This window comes from Eschrichtius robustus, chromosome 11, assembly GCF_028021215.1.
Source record: "Eschrichtius robustus isolate mEscRob2 chromosome 11, mEscRob2.pri, whole genome shotgun sequence".
Classification (NCBI taxonomy): Eukaryota; Metazoa; Chordata; class Mammalia; order Artiodactyla; family Eschrichtiidae; genus Eschrichtius; species Eschrichtius robustus.
This window is the reverse complement of record NC_090834.1, coordinates 23,370,484-23,389,479: the sequence shown is the minus strand read 5'-3', so window position 1 is coordinate 23,389,479 and position 18,996 is coordinate 23,370,484. Positions and strand designations below refer to the sequence as shown.

At 39.1% G+C, this 18,996-nt stretch overlaps 3 protein-coding genes across 6 annotated transcripts; 2 read left to right on the top strand and 1 right to left on the bottom strand.

Annotated features, from left to right (window-relative positions):
• The first annotated feature begins 47 nt into the window (after positions 1-47).
• Positions 48-2,072, top strand: TIMM8B (translocase of inner mitochondrial membrane 8 homolog B). Its single transcript, XM_068556840.1, has 2 exons — positions 48-180; positions 1,675-2,072. The coding sequence occupies exons 1-2, from the start codon at positions 97-99 to the stop codon at positions 1,840-1,842; spliced, it is 252 nt and encodes an 83-aa protein (XP_068412941.1). The 5' UTR covers positions 48-96; the 3' UTR covers positions 1,843-2,072.
• Positions 2,073-2,773: 701 nt separating this feature from the next.
• Positions 2,774-11,320, bottom strand: NKAPD1 (NKAP domain containing 1). 4 transcript variants are annotated; one of them, XM_068556834.1, is made up of 6 exons: positions 11,244-11,320; positions 9,992-10,068; positions 8,046-8,146; positions 6,354-6,503; positions 5,433-5,486; positions 2,774-4,691 (listed from the first exon to the last, which is right to left on the bottom strand). In XM_068556834.1, exons 2-6 carry the CDS (start codon positions 10,058-10,060, stop codon positions 4,184-4,186), a joined length of 882 nt encoding a protein of 293 aa, XP_068412935.1. In that variant the 5' UTR covers positions 10,061-10,068; positions 11,244-11,320; the 3' UTR covers positions 2,774-4,183. The 4 variants fall into 4 exon arrangements, with proteins under 4 accessions (XP_068412935.1, XP_068412937.1, XP_068412936.1 ...); XM_068556836.1 differs by having other exon boundaries at positions 2,774-4,688; XM_068556835.1 differs by lacking the exon at positions 11,244-11,320 and adding an exon at positions 10,697-11,221.
• Positions 11,321-11,364: 44 nt separating this feature from the next.
• On the top strand, positions 11,365-17,078 carry PIH1D2 (PIH1 domain containing 2). Its single transcript, XM_068556786.1, has 6 exons — positions 11,365-11,615; positions 12,392-12,594; positions 13,213-13,336; positions 13,714-13,959; positions 14,738-15,003; positions 16,807-17,078. Exons 2-6 carry the CDS (start codon positions 12,418-12,420, stop codon positions 16,936-16,938), a joined length of 945 nt encoding a protein of 314 aa, XP_068412887.1. The 5' UTR covers positions 11,365-11,615; positions 12,392-12,417; the 3' UTR covers positions 16,939-17,078.
• The last annotated feature ends 1,918 nt before the right edge of the window (positions 17,079-18,996 follow it).

The following is an 18,996-nucleotide window of genomic DNA, read 5'->3' as shown; positions in this document are numbered from 1 at the left end:
AAGGAAAACGCCGGGTGAACCGGAAGTCGGGGTTGGCTCGGCCCCGCCGCACATGCGCACACAGCTCGTCGGAAGGTCCCGAGCTCGACGCAGGCAATGGCGGAGCTTGGTGAGGCGGATGAAGCGGAGTTGCAGCGCCTGGTGGCGGCCGAACAGCAGAAGGCGCAGTTCACTGCACAGGTGCGGGGACAGGGACCAGTGTGAAGAGAAAAGAGGGTGAAGTACAGGTGCCAGGCACCCGCGGAGCTCTGAATGGTGGCGGCGCGGCGCGGCCGCCCTATGCTCCGTGCCTGCTGCGCCCGGTTCTGCTCGCAAAAGAAACGAGTCAATCCTGCCGCTGGTGACCTGTAGTGCCCAGGTACCCTCTAAGCAAGCCTATAGTGGGGGGAAAGAGAAGGTGTAAAGCGAAGAAAGGCTCGGGCGACACAAAGGCACGGGAGCCTAGCTTGGCGGTGAGCTCTCTGGGCTGGCATTCGGAAGATCCTTGTTCTAAGCTTGCCTCTGCCCCTTACAGGTCACGTGCCCCTAGACAAAACGCCCGTCCACTGTAAGTCTTGGTTTCGCAGTCGCCCGCTGCCTCACTGGATATCGAGGATCATATGCAATAATGTATTGGAAAACGATAGAGCAGTAGAGCATTATTGGATCAAGGTGGGCCCTGAAGTCGTCGGTCTAGACTGTTAGTTTAGAACAAGAGTTTTGGAGCATGGTTTCAACCGCGGCGTTGCCCCTTACTAGCTGCATGACTAATCCTAAACCTACTTACTTAACCGTGCCTCTTAAACGGAGGTGACAGTCATCTTTTAGGACCGCAGAAAGGATTGACTGCTTAGTACCCAGCCTCCCAAAATAGTTAAGCCCTTGGTAAATGGTTATTCCCCCGTGTTGGGAGGAGGGGCGGTGGTGGGAAGGGGAGAGTTCGCTGAATATAAGTAGCAAGAACCCTGGTTAGAAATCATTGGGTTTCTAACCCAAACCTGAACATTATGAAAGTGCACACATCTTCTGTGCTTGTGTGTTCATTTTTCTGTAGATTGGGCCCGTAACCTTCATTGGATTCTCAGATATGTCCACGATCCCAGAAAGGTTAAGAACTACTTAAGAATAGGTTTAGAATGAGATGAGTGCAGTGGTTTGGGGGAATTAATTGGTACCATAGCCTCCCAGCTTACACTGGTGCTAGTTTGGAAATATAAAAGAAGGTATTAATCCTGCCTGAGATTTTCTGATTAAGGAAGTGACACAATTAGAAAACAATAGGCAGTGCTCTCAAGGAGGTAGTAATTTAAACTGTGGAAAAATCTTTAGGGAGGAGTATTGAGAGTCAAGTTGAGTATGCTGTGTGTGGACCACATTGAAACAGATGGGTTGGGTGTTAAATAACGGAGTGCCTTCAGTGGCTAACAGAGAAACTGATGCATTAGGGTGACTTGATGGAAAGTACATATTTTTTAATTACTAAGAAAAATAGAAAAGGAGAGAATAAAAGGATTGTTTCAACGTAGGGATGAGGAGTTGGGCCATATTGGTGACAAATTAGAAGTGAGAAAAGAGAGTCAAAGAATAGTTTAGTCAGGTGACAGAAAATGAGAAAAATGGGAAGGAAATAAGAAAATTCATAGAGTTAGGCCTGTCTGCAGACCCCAAGTGGTTACTATTTTTCTTTCTTCTTAGGTGCATCACTTCATGGAGTTATGTTGGGATAAATGTGTGGAGAAGCCAGGGAATCGCCTAGACTCTCGCACTGAAAACTGTCTCTCTAGCTGTGTGGACCGCTTCATTGACACTACTCTTGCTATCACCAGTCGGTTTGCCCAGATTGTACAGAAAGGAGGGCAGTAGGCCATCCCATGGGAGAATGACTGAAGAAGCAAAGGACTTATTATTAAGCAGGTTGAAGGCCAGCAGGGGAAGGTTGTCAACCCATTGTCAGGTTAACTTCAGGCTATTACCAAGCCTGTTGGTGCTAAAAAGTAAGAGATCAAATGTTCAAAAAGTGAAATTTATTTATTGGGAATTCAGAAATTCCATCTTGTATCACAATAATTATTCAATAAATGTGAATTCTCCAACTCTTCTTTTTTTTTAAAATCCCACTTTAGGGTTTAATATATAGATCTCTGATTGGCAGGAACATTAGAAACAAATATGTTCCAAGGCCAGTAGTGCAAATGAGAGATCTTAGGTTTTGAAGAGCCACCCTAAGCCATATTTAAGGGGGCTGGAAGAACCATCAAAGCCTTACCCTAAGGCATAGAAGAGAATTTGGGGTTGAGAAAGGTGAAGAACAGAAAACAGCTTTATTGCTTATATAGGACCAAGAAAAGGTAAACATGGCAAAAAAACAGAACAGGCAAAATGTGTATTCATTGGGAAGAGGCCTGCTAGTATGAGAAGAAGGGAACGTCAAGACCCAAACAGAACCAACTTCCTGGAGAAGCCTTGTTCCAATGGCCCATCTTCCTGAGTCTGTGCTTAGAATCAGTACTTTTATAGCACAGAAACAATGCTAAAAAAAAGAAAAAAATCCATGTAGAAAACTCCTTCCCACGAAGATTTCACTTGCTCCAAGAACAAAACAATTGCTTTAGGTTAAGAGGTAGTAATTATATAGACTATTCCTCCCTGCTTGGGCCCCTAATAATCCCAAAGGTAAAAATATACACCATGGGACATCAACAATTGAGTACCAAAGCATTAATATTTCAAATAAATATCCCAAAAAGTAGCACCTGCTTATAATCAAGGGATAGGGAACCTCTGGCCAACCATGTATTTTATGACTAAGCATTTTATTAGAAATCTGTTCTGTAAAGAGAACAAATTTAATAGTTAAGAACTACAAAATATTACCACCTCATGGAATGTTGTCATAGTCTATTGCTGGTGTCGTACAGTCATGCTACCATGAAGTATTTCTGTATTACACATAGGGAAAGTAAGGCCAGGGAGGTTGACTTACCTGCTCCGGACCTCATAACCAATGAATGGCAGACCAAGACCAAAAGTCTGCGCCTTCAAGCTTTACTTCACCCATGAAGTGACGACCAAGAAAAAACAATGTCACTTGATCTGCCTTAATGAAAAAAATTCACATGTTCTGCCAGCCTTCTTCCAGTGATATTTTGGTTTCTTAAGAATTAACATAGTAGGGATCACAGTATATAGCAAAGGGAAATAACAAGGTCTCTGCTTAGTGCTTTAATCCAAAGGCAGACTAGGAAGAAATGGATATGTCCCTGAGAAGCCTATTTCATTTTGGAACTGATTCAACCTAGTTTCAGGAAAAATCTAAAGTTCATTAACAGATTAAGAAATGAACAAGGAAGACAAGACTTAAATAGCTGTTGCTGCCCTGAATCCTGTTCAGAGCACCATTAGCACAACTAATGCCTGATTCTTCCTCATTTGGTTGAGGACTTACCCAAGAGAAGTGAAGAAATAATTCTGAACACAAGTGCATTTAGGCAATAAACAATGGAACTAGAAAACCTTTTACTATCCAATTACCATGTTTAGGGGTATACTGAGGGTAGCCACAGACCCTGCCCAACAGGGAAATTTGTCAAAAACTCCTAGTCTTTTTCAATAACAGCTGTCTATGGATGTTACCATGAATGGAAAATGTTTGTTCTTATGCTCCTTTCCTCATCAAGTAAACTGGACCACACCTGTGGGGTCAAAATACAGAAAGATGAAAGCACCAAGGCTAAAGACAAAAAAAGTCAAGTTGTGGCACCTACTATGTAAACAGACAAGAGCAACACGATGTTCCCTTATCATACCATTGTATACAGCACTATTTCCAATCCATCTCTTGACCCCAGCCCTTGCTTTCCCCAAATTCAACATTCCAATTGGTATACCCAGGTCATTACTGGATTCAGCTTTCTGGGTCCTTTAATTTGCTGCATATGCACTCTACGCTAAATGTGATTAATCACAAAAAATAATCTCTTCAAGAAACCTTCATAACAAAATAACCGATTCCCTATTAACAATAAGAGGATCAAGTTTAACAGGCCAAAATAGAAGACAAGAAGTCTGTCAGAATGTATATAGATGGCACAGGACAGCTCTGACCTCAGGCGCCCTGTGCTGAGCAATAGAGTCGCTGGCAAATCCCCAAGGTGTAAGAGCTGTAAATATCCAGAGTCATGCAGGAAACATGTTTCTTTCTCATTTAGTCATCCTCTGAACTCTCGGCAGACCTTTCATCTGTGGCCACTTTCCAATTTGTGCGTTTGTTTGTCCTCTCCTGTATTTCATTGTTAGCTACAGGGATGTGGGCTTTTTTCTCTCTCTTTTTCCTTTTGGTTTTCTTAGTGTCTCTTTCCTCACTTTCCTCAGAACTGCTGGATGCAGAATCATCTGACTGGGAAGTGTCACACTCTGCCTCTAAGAATAAAGCAGATTTCTTGAGAGATTTTTTCCTGGATTTTTTCTTGCGCTTATGTGGTTGTTTCCTTTTCCCGGTACTAGAAGCCCCAGTTTCTTCTGAGAACTCACTTGAGGAATCTGCTGTTATATCTGTGGCTTCCTTTTTGCTTTTCTTCTGTTTTTTGTGTGACTTTTTTTTCTGCTTTTTTTTGTGGGATTTCTTTGACTTCTTGTGTTTGTGAGATTCATGGGTAGATGATTTTACCTGGAGAGATGTTTTCTTCCCATTGGTAATATCTTGCTGATCACTACTAATAAAAAAGAAAAACTGCTTTACTATAGAAAATAAGTGTATTTATATAATTTTTATATTCTGCTTTCTAGATGGGAAGTTGGGGTTAACATCTGAATTTTAAATCAAAACTGATATAATGTTACTATGAGACATTATCACTGAGTTTTTGTTTCCTCATCTTTAAAATGAAGATAAAAATTCTAATCTGCCATACTGAGTTACTGTATGGAACACTATATATAAAAACCTACATGCTATAGATATGCCAAATATCAGGGAAAGGCAAAATACCAATCATCTCCCAACTAAATCTCCTATTATTTCTCTGGTTACATTTTTAATGGCAAATGTTGTATACTTTATAAAAATTACTAACTCGGGACTTCCCTGGTGGTCCAGTGGGTAAGACTCCAAGCTCCCAATGCAGAGGGCCCAGGTTCAATCCCTGGTCGGGGAACTGGATCCCACAATGCATGCTGCAACTAAGAAGTCCGCATACCGCAACTAAGAAGTCCACAAGCTGCAACTAAGAGTCTGCTTGCTGCAACTAAACATGCCGCAATGAAGATCCCACCTGCCTCAACTAAGACCCAGTGCAGCCAAAATAAATAAATAAATACTAAAGTGAGTTTGTAAATCATTTATACATATACATATATCCACTCTTTAAAAAAAAAAATTAAGAACTCAATTTATAATTCAGACTGTGTACTAATCTTACTTTCTAACTTTTTTTCAGTAAGCGTACTTGCCTTACCTGTCTGTTTCAAATTCTTCAGGGTATAACTCTTTATATCCACTGTGACCCCATCTGTAAAATAACATTATATTACATGTATTGTTAAAGCAATGCATACATTTCTTAAAAATTAAAGACAAATTAGACTTAGGAGTGTACACGTACACAGACACACAGAACAAAGAAAAAAGAGATATGGTAGAGCCGACACCACATTTACAGCTCGGTAACTTGGTTACATTTTCTGTACTGAACACTCATTTCAGACACAAAGGATTCCTTTGTCCATTTGTAAGAAAACTTGCCATTTTCTTCCTTAAGAAACACTAACGAACTTTTATATTCTGCTCTTCAGCTGTGAAGTACTTCTCCAAAAACACTTCATAACAATGCTGTCTACCTTGGGACAACTTTTTTTAAGTAACAACTTTATTGAGATATAATTCATATACCATAAAATTCACCCTTTTAAAGTGTACAGTTCAGTGGCTTTTAGTATTTTCAGAGTTGTGCAACCATCACCACTAATTTCAGAACATTTTCATCACCCCCAAAAGAATCCATTAGCAGTCGCTCCATTCCTCCATCTCCCGTAGCCCATGGCAACCACTAATCTACTTTCTATCTCTATAGAATCATATCATGAGTGGCCTTTTGTGTCTGCTTTTCTCACCTAGCATAATGTTTTCAAGGTTCATACATGTTGTAGCATGTATCGGTACTTTATTTTTACTGCCAAATAACATTCCATTACCATCCCATATACCACATTTTTTTTATCCATTCATTAGTTGATAGACATTTAGGTTTCCACTTTTTTGGCCATTATGAATAAATATGCTGTGAACATTTCTGTATAAGCTTTTGCAGAGATAATTTTTTAAAGTACACATTCTCAGGCCAAATACCATTAATAGTCACAGGAATTTAGTCACAAACCTGTCTGGCATGTTAGCTTCATAATCATGTAACTTCTTGTTCCAGGATTTAGCCTTAAGAAAATCATCATCCAGTGCCCCAGAAATTTCATTCTTTGGCCTCCAATAGTCTCTTTGACTTTCTTCATCAAAACCATCACTACGCATCCGGCTATAAGAGAAAACAGAAGAACTTTTAGATAGAGAAGCAATCTGTGAGGTTACTTTATGGAATATTATGCACAAAACTCACTGAACAAGCTAAGGGGAGACCAAAACAACCTGATACTTAATGTTAAAAAAATTTTTTGTTAACATGATCTGTTCCTCTCTATTAATTTGTACAGTTAGGTGTTCAATGAAAATATGATCATCACTACCCGTCCTATTGCAGAGTATAGACGAAATGACTTTTCGACTGTGGCATGCTGTACCTCACTCACTGATCCTCAAAGAAAGAAGCAGAGCATAATCACAGCTGGGGACATTTCAAACTGCCCTAGAGATTCTGAAATACACTCCCTTCCCTGAACACCAGCAACCTGCTGTAGTTAAGTCAGAGTAACAGTGGGAGCAAGGTGTAACCCATGAGTAAATTGGGGTGGATAAACAGTTGAGAACCACCGACCTAGCCTGTACTTACAATATCCACTAACCAGTCACTAAGCCAGTTAATTGGTTATCAAAAACATTTGAGGACCTCCTATGTGCCTGCCAGGCACTGTTCTAGCTGCTGGGACTATAATGGCAATTGAGACAATCAGAAACCTGCCCCTCAAGAGATTATGTTTTAAAGACTTATTCATTATGACAGGCATTAATAGTCCACTCCAAAAGAACAATATTTTGTTCCTGGAAATGCTGCTTGTAACTGAATAACCAATACAAAACAAATCATCATCTGCACTAAGTACTTCCAAATTCTCAAAGAATCATCTTCAGAGAGAAAACAGACTGACAAGGTATTTATTTTTATGTTGAGACTCTGCCTTCTTTACCATGGATACCCTGAATACTTTCTTGTCAAAAGCCATTACACACAGCCAATCACACTCCAAAGTCCACACACTGCGCAGGCACACTCTCCTTAAATATCTCACTATTAACTATTTCCCTGTGTGGCTTTAGAAATCAGCATTATTACTTTATAATCATTTTTCATACACACAGATCTATACTAACAGGCATATGAGACCCAGGAGATGTTCCCAATACTCAGACATTCCTATACCTCCCCATAGGTAAGACAACTAAGCCTGCATAATCCTTCATATCCACACTCAAATTATTAAGAAGGTAATGTGAAAGGTTGTGTGACTAAGATAGTGAGTAGATGGGGCAAAGAAAAGGCTGAGAGAGAATGAAAGACTAATAGGGGAAAGGTGTGAATGATCAGCTAAGTGACCATAAGATACCTATAGAAATCTTAAGTTAAAAGCCATCAGGTAAGGTCAGAATCCACAGAATCCTTAATGTTTACAATTGTTCAAGGCAGAATTTTTAAGTTCTCCCTTGCAAATAAGTGCAAAGAGTGGGGCCATATGCATCGTAGCCATTACCTTTATGATTGGGTCTAGATTTATTGAAGAGGAAAGGCTTAAGGACTCACAGAACTGAATTCATCTATCTTTAGCATACCATAATGTTTTTAAACAAAAGTTGATGATTCTGAATAAGATGAGAATTATTTTCGTTCTCAGAGTTGCAACTTCACCTTGAACTGCTGGGTAACATTTTCCTTTTCGTCCCCCGGTACGCATCTTCCATCTGTTTCTCCAGCTCTCTTATTTTCCACATATCTGATTCCTCCTGAATCTGGATTTTTTTTTAAAAGGAAAGAAATAAAAATGTTACTAAAAATAACACATTACATCACCAAAAAGTAACTGAAAATACGGTCTGCACTAACTATTGGATTACAAACTGAGTTTTGATCAGGAACCTAGGAAACAAATTCTGGTTTCTCTAGAGTGATTAAACAATCCAACCTAGTAAATCTCAAATATGTAGACTTCTGCAGCAACAAAAGAGCTTTTTAACCCCTGCATAGACACACTTATCACCTTATTAACTAAGCAATTATGCTGCAATTAGCAAATGATAATCCCTTATGTTTCTAAAATGCTTTATGATTTTAACTATATCATCTCTCTATTGAACTTTAAGCAATCTTATGAGGAAAGCAAAGCAGGTACCATTATTATATTTTACTGAGAAGAAACAAAAGCTCAGAGATTTTTACCAAAGTCAAAAAGCTAGTAAGGACAGGTCTTGAAACTTTCTAGGCTAAGTCTCTTTTCACAACATAATAATTTTTGTTAAAAACAAAGCAAAACAAAACAAACAGCATGGGAACTGTTAGAGAATTTCCTGAAAGGCAGAGTATAGCTGCACAAAGAACAATAATAAATTTTATTTCTAAGTCCTCCTGTAATATTTTGTTAAAGTTGTCCTAGATTTATCTTTTTTAGCCACTGCTTTCAAATCTAAGCTCACCATCCAACTGGGGTGGTTTAACGCAATTGCAGAGGCTGCTTAGGTAACAGTTATACCCTCACTCACAATGAGAATATCAGGTGATATGACAGTAATAACATTAGTGATCAAACTAGTTGTACAGTTCACCAAAGAAAACCAAACAAGGGTGCTTGACCCTTGTTTCATTATATGTGCTCTCATAGGTGACCTCATCTACTCTCGTGACCGCTATCATTTCCTGTATCAGTAATCCCCAAATCTTTATATCCAGCCTCAACTTTTCTCCAAGTCTGAATTGCGAACTATTTAGACATCCTATAAGCATTTCACCATCAAGATGTTCAAAACCAAACTAATTACCTTTCCCATCACACTTGTCTCTTTTCTTTAGTTCCCTAACTCAATTAATGGCATCATCATCATTCACCCAGTCACACAAGATGGTTATATTTGATTCCATAATTATCACTATTATCCAATCAATCATCAAGTTCTTTGAACTCTATTGCCTAAATTCCTCATCTCTATCCCTACTGTCAGTTTTCACGCGAACCACTCATCATCTCTCACCTGGAACATTGCAAATGCCTCCGAACTGGTCCCTCTGCTGTTTCAATCCATCTGATCTATCCCCTACCCAGCTAACAAGTCATCTTTCTAAAATACAAATACAATCATGTCAAACCCTGCTTAAAAATATTTGATGGTTTCTTTACTGCCTACAGGAAAAAGTCTAATCTCCAAGCATCACAATCCAACTCAATTTACCACTTGGGCCTCGTCCTCTGCCACTACCTCCCACATTCTCTACTTTCTGGATGCATACAATTTCTTGCCCCAAATGCTTCATGTTCCTTGCCATACACTAGTACATGAAGTTCCCTCTGTCCTGAATGATCTTTTACACCTGGTAAACTTGATCCTGTTCATCAAGAACTAGTTCAAGTATCAGTAGTTCAAATAACACCCATTATGTGAAGCCTTTCCTAATTCCCCAAGGCAGATTTCATTATTCCCTCCTCAGTGCATAAAAGGACTTTGTGTATGTCTCCATTATAATACTTATCAAACTATATTCTAATTATTTTATTTATCTCTGTCTCTCCTAACTGTATCAAAATAATTCCTAGCACACTGTATGCCCTCATTAAGCATGTGGAATAACTAAGCTGTACCTCTCACCTTATTGTGAGCATCTGTGTGCCGGATGACGTTCCTCAGGAGGACTTTCCCCAAGGGAACTCGGGACATTCTTCAATCTGAAATGAATCAATAAGTAACATTTAATAATAATTTATTTTATTACCTTATCTTTTATTACTATGTTATAATGAAGCATGAGATAAAGGAAAGATCACTGAACCAGAAGTCAGAGGTCCTGAGGATTAGTTTTTCCTTCACCATTAAAAGGGGAAAACACCTGACCACACTACTGTGAGGATGAAAGGAGATAATGTTCATTAGAGTTCTTTGAAACTGCACCAAATTAAGTGCTTTCAAGAGACCCATCTTATTTACTCCTCAAAATAACTATGTTTTATGAGGCAAGTATCTTCATTCCTATTTTGTAGATGAAATTCCATTAAAGCCATAACTTGCCCCAGGCCACATAGTCCAAGGCAAACAAGGTTCAGACTAGAAATCAACTCCCGAATCCCAAAATTAGTTTGCAATTAAACACCTAGATTTGAGAGTGTCAGGACCACAAATGTCAACAGTAACAAAAACTGACGCCTAAAAACGTTAAATGCAGAGGTGCCCTAAATTTCTTCACTCAAGAGAATTTTATGTTCTATTTTGTACAGAAGGCTCCAAAAAAATAGATGACAGGGATATTCACGTGTGTAGCCAGCAGGGGCTTTGTGCACCACCCCAACGCTCACTCACCCCTCGATCCTGAGGAAATCAGGCATCTTGTTAGTGTGAGACGAAGAACCACTCCATTACAAGATCTCCTCCGACCCAGAAGCCAAGCAAAGGCAGCTCTGCAGCTTCACCCGAGTCCTTCGTGAAAACGCAGCCTTCCCACCGGTTATTCCGCCCTCACCCGTGGCCCAGGCCACGGACGCCTTTCCCCCAGCCCAGGCCGACAGGCAAATACCTCTCCGGACTCAGGCCGGAGGCTGCTCCGGCGCGGAATCCGGACGGCCTGGTTGGCTGCGGCATTCCCCGCTCACGCTCCTCTGGGAGGGACCGGGGGGTTGGGTTTCGCTCCCCAAAAAGGATGGGGACACTTTGGACGGGTACGACCCTCGCCTGGGCCCCAAGATGTATCTAGAGTGGCTGAAGAGGGGGGTGAGGCTTCCAAGTGGAAGACAGAAAAAATACCCCCATCTTCGTCACCGGGACCCCTGCCCCCCAGCGGCCACGGAGCTCCCGGTAACCTTCCCTCCAAACGCCCTCCCCACACAAACACACACAAACACACCCATACCGTGCGCCGCAGCCTCGCGTGGCGGGGGTGGGGGAGGAAGCGGTCTGGGAGAAGAGGGTGCCGACTTCCCTTCCAGGCCGGAAGTCGTGCTCTTGAGAAATTCTTCCCACCAACAGGAGTCCCAGAGACTCCCACAAGAGGGTTTCCAGGACACTCTAGAAGTCGACAGGTGTAGAAAGGGAGGCGGGCGCCTTCCTGGAAAAGAAGTGGGTCGGGCTCAGCCGAAAAGCAAGCCCAGCACCAGAAGAAGATTCCGGAACTGGATGTAAAAAGACCTTTCTTCCTGGAGCTTTCCGGACTCAATTAGATGTTGTACCAGTCTGGTTACCCTGGTAACAGGCGTCGCGGTTTGTCAAGAAACCGAGAGAAGAGGTGGGTTCGCCGACCTCTGGAAAGATGATTAAATTTCTCATTTGGCCAACCCTAATGTAGTATTTGGAGAACCCAAACCTTCTCTTTTCCTCAGTCTGTGGATGCTGTGGGACACTTCTTCATTGAGGGAGGGCGGTTATTCAAGTGGTAGAATATTATTATTCTCATAGAATGCTTACCAAATGTTCCAGCCTCTCTCTATTACCTTACTTAATCCTCACGATAACCCTATGAGATAGGTATTATCGTCTTCATTTCGAGGAGAATAAACTGAGGCACATATGTAAATTAATTTCTCAAGATCACACAGCTAGTAAGTGATAGAGCTAAGACTGGAATCTAGGCATTCTGGCTGCAGAGTCCATGCTTTTAACTCCTAAACTATGCTGAGGATTGAGGAAGTCTCATGTGGCCCTCGACCCACACAAAATCAGGAACTGGATAGGCCCCAGTCAGCCAATACCCGGGTGTTGGAACAAGAAAATCCCAGGAAATACAGACTTTAAATGACTGTTCTGTCCTCTCAGGGCTTGTGAGGATCTAGGCAGAGGTAAGGCCTTATTATCTGAGAGGACATCTTGAGAATGTAGGAAAAGGTATTAGATAATTAGAGAATAAGGAAAAGATAAAGTGGTGCTGATCCACAATCTTTTACACACAGGGGTTAAGGATAGCTGCTAACTTCAACAAAACAGTTCCTGAACTGTTGCTCCTCCCCCAAAAGAAGAAGTGAATCAATAGACTTTTTTCCTTCCTTAAGTCATGTCTTTCCACAGACTTAAGAGGCCTATTCATCTCGATCATGGAGTCATCCTCGAAGGGTCTGCTCACCCAAGTTACTCAATTCTGGAACCTCCTAGATGATCTGGCTGAAAGTAACCCTGAGAGCTATGAGAAGTTCATTCAACAGCAGCTGAAAGAGGGGAAACAGCTCTGTGCTGCCCCAGAACCACAGCTCTGTCTACAAACCAGGATCCTGGTATGTAGAGTTGGTGCCCAGGGAAAGGGAAGTCCTGAATGAAATGGTCCTGGAATAACCAGAGAATGGCTTACCCTTAGCTATTACTACTTTAACACAAGAACACTTGAGGGAAACTGCCACTCTGAATGGAAAATTAAACGTAGTGTGGAAGATTGTGTTGAAGGAGTAAGAATGGGAATTTCGTATTTGATACATTTTGGAGATCTCAAAATGAGCCATTTTTCTGCGAGGATGAAAATTAAAAGTAACGTAATTATTTAAAGGAGAATAATAGAGTTAGAGATTTTCCAAATAAAGAAAACTTATTTGATTGGGGAGGTAAGGAAGTGGTGAAATAGGGTCAAATTCACCTGGAATAGCTTAGATCAATTCCCCCACACTCCTCCCACTTCCTGTGGGAGCAGCAACTGGATGCTTAATGAAAAGCCAGCAGCTTTAGGGAAATCAGGTAACAGTAATTTCTTACAGTTTTTCAAACGCAGTTTAAATCCATGGAATGACTTATTTGGAGCCTAAAGTTCTCACTCTTCAAATTCTGTGATGAGTTACCTTTAGGATATTATTTAAAAATTAAAAAACTAGGTTTTGAGATATGCAAAATTATTTGCTTTCTAGAAACCAAAAGAAAAAATACTTTTTATCAACCTATGTCAGTGGAAAAGGATCCCAGCTCCCCAGTCAGCCACTCATCCAGTACCTCTAAGTGTTGGCAGACCAGAAGATACGTCTGAGACATCAGGTACATAGAATGATGGGAGAGAAAGCACATTTTAAAAATTTTGGGGGAAATAAGCAAGAACCAGATTTTCCTTGGTAAAAGGCATTACATATTTTATTTGGTCATAATATACTTAATGACTGATAAGTATACCTTTATGAAAATTGAATACTGTTTACTTTTCTAATAATATGAGCTATTTTTAACCCATATAAAATGTCAAGAAATGCTCTAATTGGAATTTTGTGTATATAGCACCATTGTGATTGTCTCTAAAAATATAGGAATAGAATTTATACTTTTCCAGCTTTATCAGGATATGGCTTAATATATTACCTGATGATATCATTAGTGAAACAAATCATTTTCATTTCACACCCTCTGAATTACACACACAGATGTTTACACAGTCATTGATGTTGCCTACCATCCTGATGTTCTCCAGGCAGCAGAAAAAGACCAAGTGAAAAAAGATCAACTAATACGGATGGCCATGAAATGCATTGAGGAAAAACTCCAATTCACTCTCTCAAACTCTTACCATGTTACCAAATTTAGAATAAAAGGAAGTGTTCACAGAATGAAACAAAATCTGATGGGAAACCAAACTGATCCCACAGATTTAAGAGAGAAAATGAGAAAGGGTAAGTTAATGAATGTAATGGAAAATTAAACTGATTTAAAATGTTTTTTTGCCTCTGGTGTACATTTTGCAGATTAGAAGTCTCAATTGCAAAAGATGAGAAATTTAAGATAGAAAAAAATAAATGTTAGATATTAGAAATATTGACATGTCCTAACATGGATGGACCTAGAGATTATCATACAAGGCGAAGTAAGTCAGAAGGAGAAAGACAAATACCATATGATATCGCTTATATGTGTAATCTAAAATATAACACAAATGAACATATCTACGAAACAAAAACAGACTCATAGATATAAAGAACAGACTTGCGGTTGCCAAGGGGGAGGGGGGACAGGGAGAGATGGATTGGGAGTTTGGGATTAGCAGATGCAAACTATTATATATAGGATGGATAAACAACAAGGTCCTAGTGTATGGCACAGTGAACTATATTCAATATCCTGTGATAAACCATAATGGAACAGAATATGAAAAATTATATATATGTATAACTGAGTCACTGCTGTACAGCAGAAATTAAACACGACATCGTAAATCAACTATACTTCAATAAAATTTTTTTTAAAAATTAGCATGTCCTTAAAGATGTTTAAATCCTGCAAACTTTTAAACCAGATTCTTTGGTTTAAGAGTCTTTTAAGATTTCCCAAACCGATTTAGCTGCAGCTTTATCTGCCATCTTGGCTAACGCTACATCTATTACAGTTCATCGCCTGAAAGTACTTGATGTTGTTCATTGATTTTGTGATTTCATCTTTTTTTTTTTCATAAAGAACTAACCCTTGAACAGATAAGAAGCAGTACTGTGAGCAATTCAGATCAGTTTCCTCAACTTTTACTGCCAAAAGACGAAGTTTCAAGTAAAACAAGGTGTCTGATAGAAGAGATTTCTAGTACAGAGATTGAAGTGGAGATGAAGAGACCAGCCTATGAATTAAAAATTGTGGCCGATCAGAATGAGAGACCTCTGAAAATTGAATTAAAAGTTGAACTACCTGGTATTAATTCAGTATCTCTCTGTGACCTTAGTGTTTCTGAGGTAAGTTGAATAGATAATACTATACATTTGTATCAGTCAATATTCACTATATTATGCTTTAGTAACAAACTCCATAATCTCAGTGGCTTACAATAATTTGCTCAGGTTACATGTCAGCTCAGCCTGCTTTGCTCCACGAGTGCTGCACATTTTAAGATACAGGGGAAGAAACAATTCCCAATTTAGGTAAGTCATTCTCATGGAAGAGGGAAAAATCGAAATGGCCAAACCATGCAAGAGATCCTAAAACTTCCTCTCAGATATGGAATATATTACTTTTACTCACACTGTACTGATCAGAGTAAGTCACAAGGCCAAGTCCTACATCAACAGGGCTGGGAATCACATTCTTCTCACAGGTAGTCACTGGAAGTTACATGGCAAGGACGTATAATCCTCTTGTAAAAGAAGAGTAACAATTCTACAGTCTACCACAGTCCACCCTCTTGGTCACAAATATTTGCTTCTTTCCCCAGAACGACACATCCAATCCCAGTATCAGGCTCCAAAGTCCAGGATTTTGCCATCATAATCTGTGTTAGACAAAGTTTGCCTGAACTGCAAAGACAAGTTATCTATTCCCGTAACCCCATGCACCATACAATGTGGAATGGGGAGAGGATTACCACAATTAACAGTCTCAATTCAGAAACTGGAAAAAATATGAGGCACACAGTAGTTGCTGATGCACGGCAATTCTGAAATCCTGGTAGGCAGATATTGCGAGGGTCCCTTTCCTGGAGGTACAGGATGTTCGTGCTTAGGTCCCTTGACAAGGTTCCTTGATTACCTAGCCTCCTAGTTCCATTGTTTTCCATGACTTTCAGCTCCATTCTTTGGGACGTTTTTCCTTTTTCATAATCTACCTTAGCCATATCTGAAAAGAGCGTTGAAGAATATGCTGTCATTAGGTGCTGAGCAGCTTACTCAGCCTGTTTGCTGCCCATGGAATGTTGGGGTCGAAAGATTATTTTAAATTAGTTTTAGTCCAGACTGGTAGCACTTTCTTTCTTTGATTCCAGTCAGTGCTACACCTCTCAATTCTTTTTTAGACATGTTCATTTTTCAATAGCCTCTTTTGACTTAATTGCTGTCACCTGGGCCAAATGTAAGGATTTAATGAGGTCCATCTTAATCCAGTTAGAGGTTTTAGCAAAGGGTATAAAGACTTATGATTTAGTATTTGCCTCTAGGCAGCTTTAATCAGCCTTTGTTGATAAAGAAATAATTTCTCAACTTTATTGTTTACTGGTTGAAAATAAAAATTAGTTCCATTTTTCATTCCTCAAGTCTTAGAATTTCTGGGCTCTGTATATTCCCTTTCAACTCTGTATTTTCCCTTGCAAACTGAGAAATTCTTTTCTAAGCTCATCTTTTTGTAGTTCCTTGTTAAATGTGGCCAGTAGAACCAATGCGTGCAAATAACATTCTATTTTCCCACTTCTGTACCTAAAGCCACAAATTAACCAGGTACATTATGTCTTCCAAATTATTGTGAAAAGGGCTTTGTCACCATTAAGTTTCCTTGCTGTTTGCTGGTCAGCCCCAAAGTCAATGCCACATAATTTAGGATGGCAACACCCATCTTCTGGTACTTTATCAGTTAACTTTTGATGTACTGAGCAGCAATAACAACCTCAAAATCTCAGGGATTTACAACAGCAACTTTATTGCTTGTAAGTGGGATCCTCTTCTTATGCGAAAGGAGTGAATTAACTGGGAACAATAAACAACACAAATTTTAACCAGGAAATATTTTTCTATTTTCATCTTTAAAAATTTCTCTTGCTTTATTATTCTTAGGATGACTTATTGATCGAGGTTTCTGAGTACAGATTACATCTGAATCTTCCAGAATCTGTGGATACTGAAATGACTACAGCAAAATTTATCAAAGAGAATGCTACATTAATTGTCACAATGCCATTGGTGTAAGTTAAGAGCATCGTGTATTTGGAGTTTTTGGTTTTCAGTGATAAAGTCATGTGAATTAGAGGGCCTTCATTATGGATGAAGAGGTTTATCTTGATCACTAGTTTTATTTTCTAAGAGTTCCTTTTGATGGAATGAGATTTTCTCATCAGCCGTTTTCTTTTGTTTTGTTTCGCTTTAATTCTTTCTCCTTCTCAAGTTAACTTAGCATCAAGCAGAAACTACTGAAAACAGTACTGCCATGATATACTTATTTCAAAGATATTTGTAATGGTGTTAAGTAACTTAAATATCATTTGGGAAAAGTCTGTTTGTCTCCAAGTATTCAGTAATACATGAGAATTCTTGCTTTACCAGTTGAAAAACAATTTTTGTCTCTAGTAAATTTTTGCATCAGGAATAAATCCCACACTGTGAAAGAAGTTTTTTATTACCAAGATGTGCCTTAGCAGTGACAGTTTCCTCCAGCTATAAAGATGTAGGGCCAATGTAATAGTATGCAAACCTTTGCTTCTATTAACCTCTGTACTTCTATAAAACAGCTCTGGCAGGAGTCCAAGCCACCCAAGCCTACTTACCTTTTAATATGAGATATGGACTTGTCTGTGGATTAGATACAACGATGCAGTAACAGTAATTGGATGTTATTACACATAAGACACAAAATACATCCAACTCTAATTTAAGAAAAAGGAGCTGACTTTGGGACCAGTGCCTTTCTCCTAAGAAAATAATTTTTAAAATACAGAAGTGATGTACTTTTTAAACTCCCATTCCTCTGTCAGTTCATTGTTCAGTACAAAAGTATCAACTTTCCAATTTATATCCTAAGTAAGGAACATTCACATCAAACTTTAAACATCTCTTGTCTTTTCTAGATATAAAACAACTTCCTTGTAATTATGTTTCTAATTCAACATAAGGTCTTTAAATAAAGTTCTCATTAACTTTAAAACTTTTTAACTTTAGAAACTAATGTATGTGTAATAGAAATAATTGAAATGTGACAATTAAAATCAAATATAATTTTCTTAAACCTGGCCTGGACTTGAATTTTTCTAGCAATAGGGTAATTTATTGTCTGAAAGTTTTCTAGAACTATATGATGTCCTAAAATTAACAAACTTATTATATTCTCCTTATCCCTCAAAAAAACTTGGAATGCTTTGACCTTATCTTTGCTTCTACAAAATCACTGTGGAAACTTATTTCCTATAAACTCCCATACCTAACTATATAGAACTGGCTGACTCTACTCTTGCACTCTCGCACTTAGGTGTTACTTACGTCAGCAGCTATGTAATTGGGTACTTATTAATAAAATGAGTACAAGATCTGACATGCTTAATGTTAAAATGTTAAATTTATATCCTAGTTATTTTCCAAAATACTTTCACTTATATGCTAACATCTCCACCTCCCCCTCCCTACAAAAAGCAAAACTTTGTCCAGGAAGAGCATTAACTAATAATGAACTGTGGAGTAGTTTAAATTTGAATCTTACCAAGATTTTTCTTCTTCAAAACTGAAAACTTTGATGGACATGAATTAGCCTTGATTTAGGTACCAGATTTTTCTATAAACTTGGTGTTAGAGGTCAGTAATCAGCAGTGATTATTTTCCCATGTATTCCAGAGTTCACGCATTACTGGGTGATGAGTATTCCTTACAGCCCATTCCTATTATCTCTCGCACTGGTCAACTCCTCTTGTAGACCATGCCTTGGGATATTTTAACTTCACTCACAAACCTCAGGAATGGAGTAAAGTACCTAACAGAGCCAGACCACACTTCCATCTTGCTATGTGCCACCCCCCCAACAAGAGAGCTCCTTGAGCCTAAAGCATTAGATTATATGCTCCTAAACTCAGTCCTTATTTTACCAATTCTGTAAACTCAAAATATATCTGTATTAAGAGCTTACCATGTACACAGCTGTTCCTGGTCTTAAATAATCTAATGTGAAAAATAATTACCCACAGATCAAAAATATTAGACCAGACACATTGAAAACATATAGTTTCATTTTTAAACAATCTAATTTGAACCAAAGCACTATTT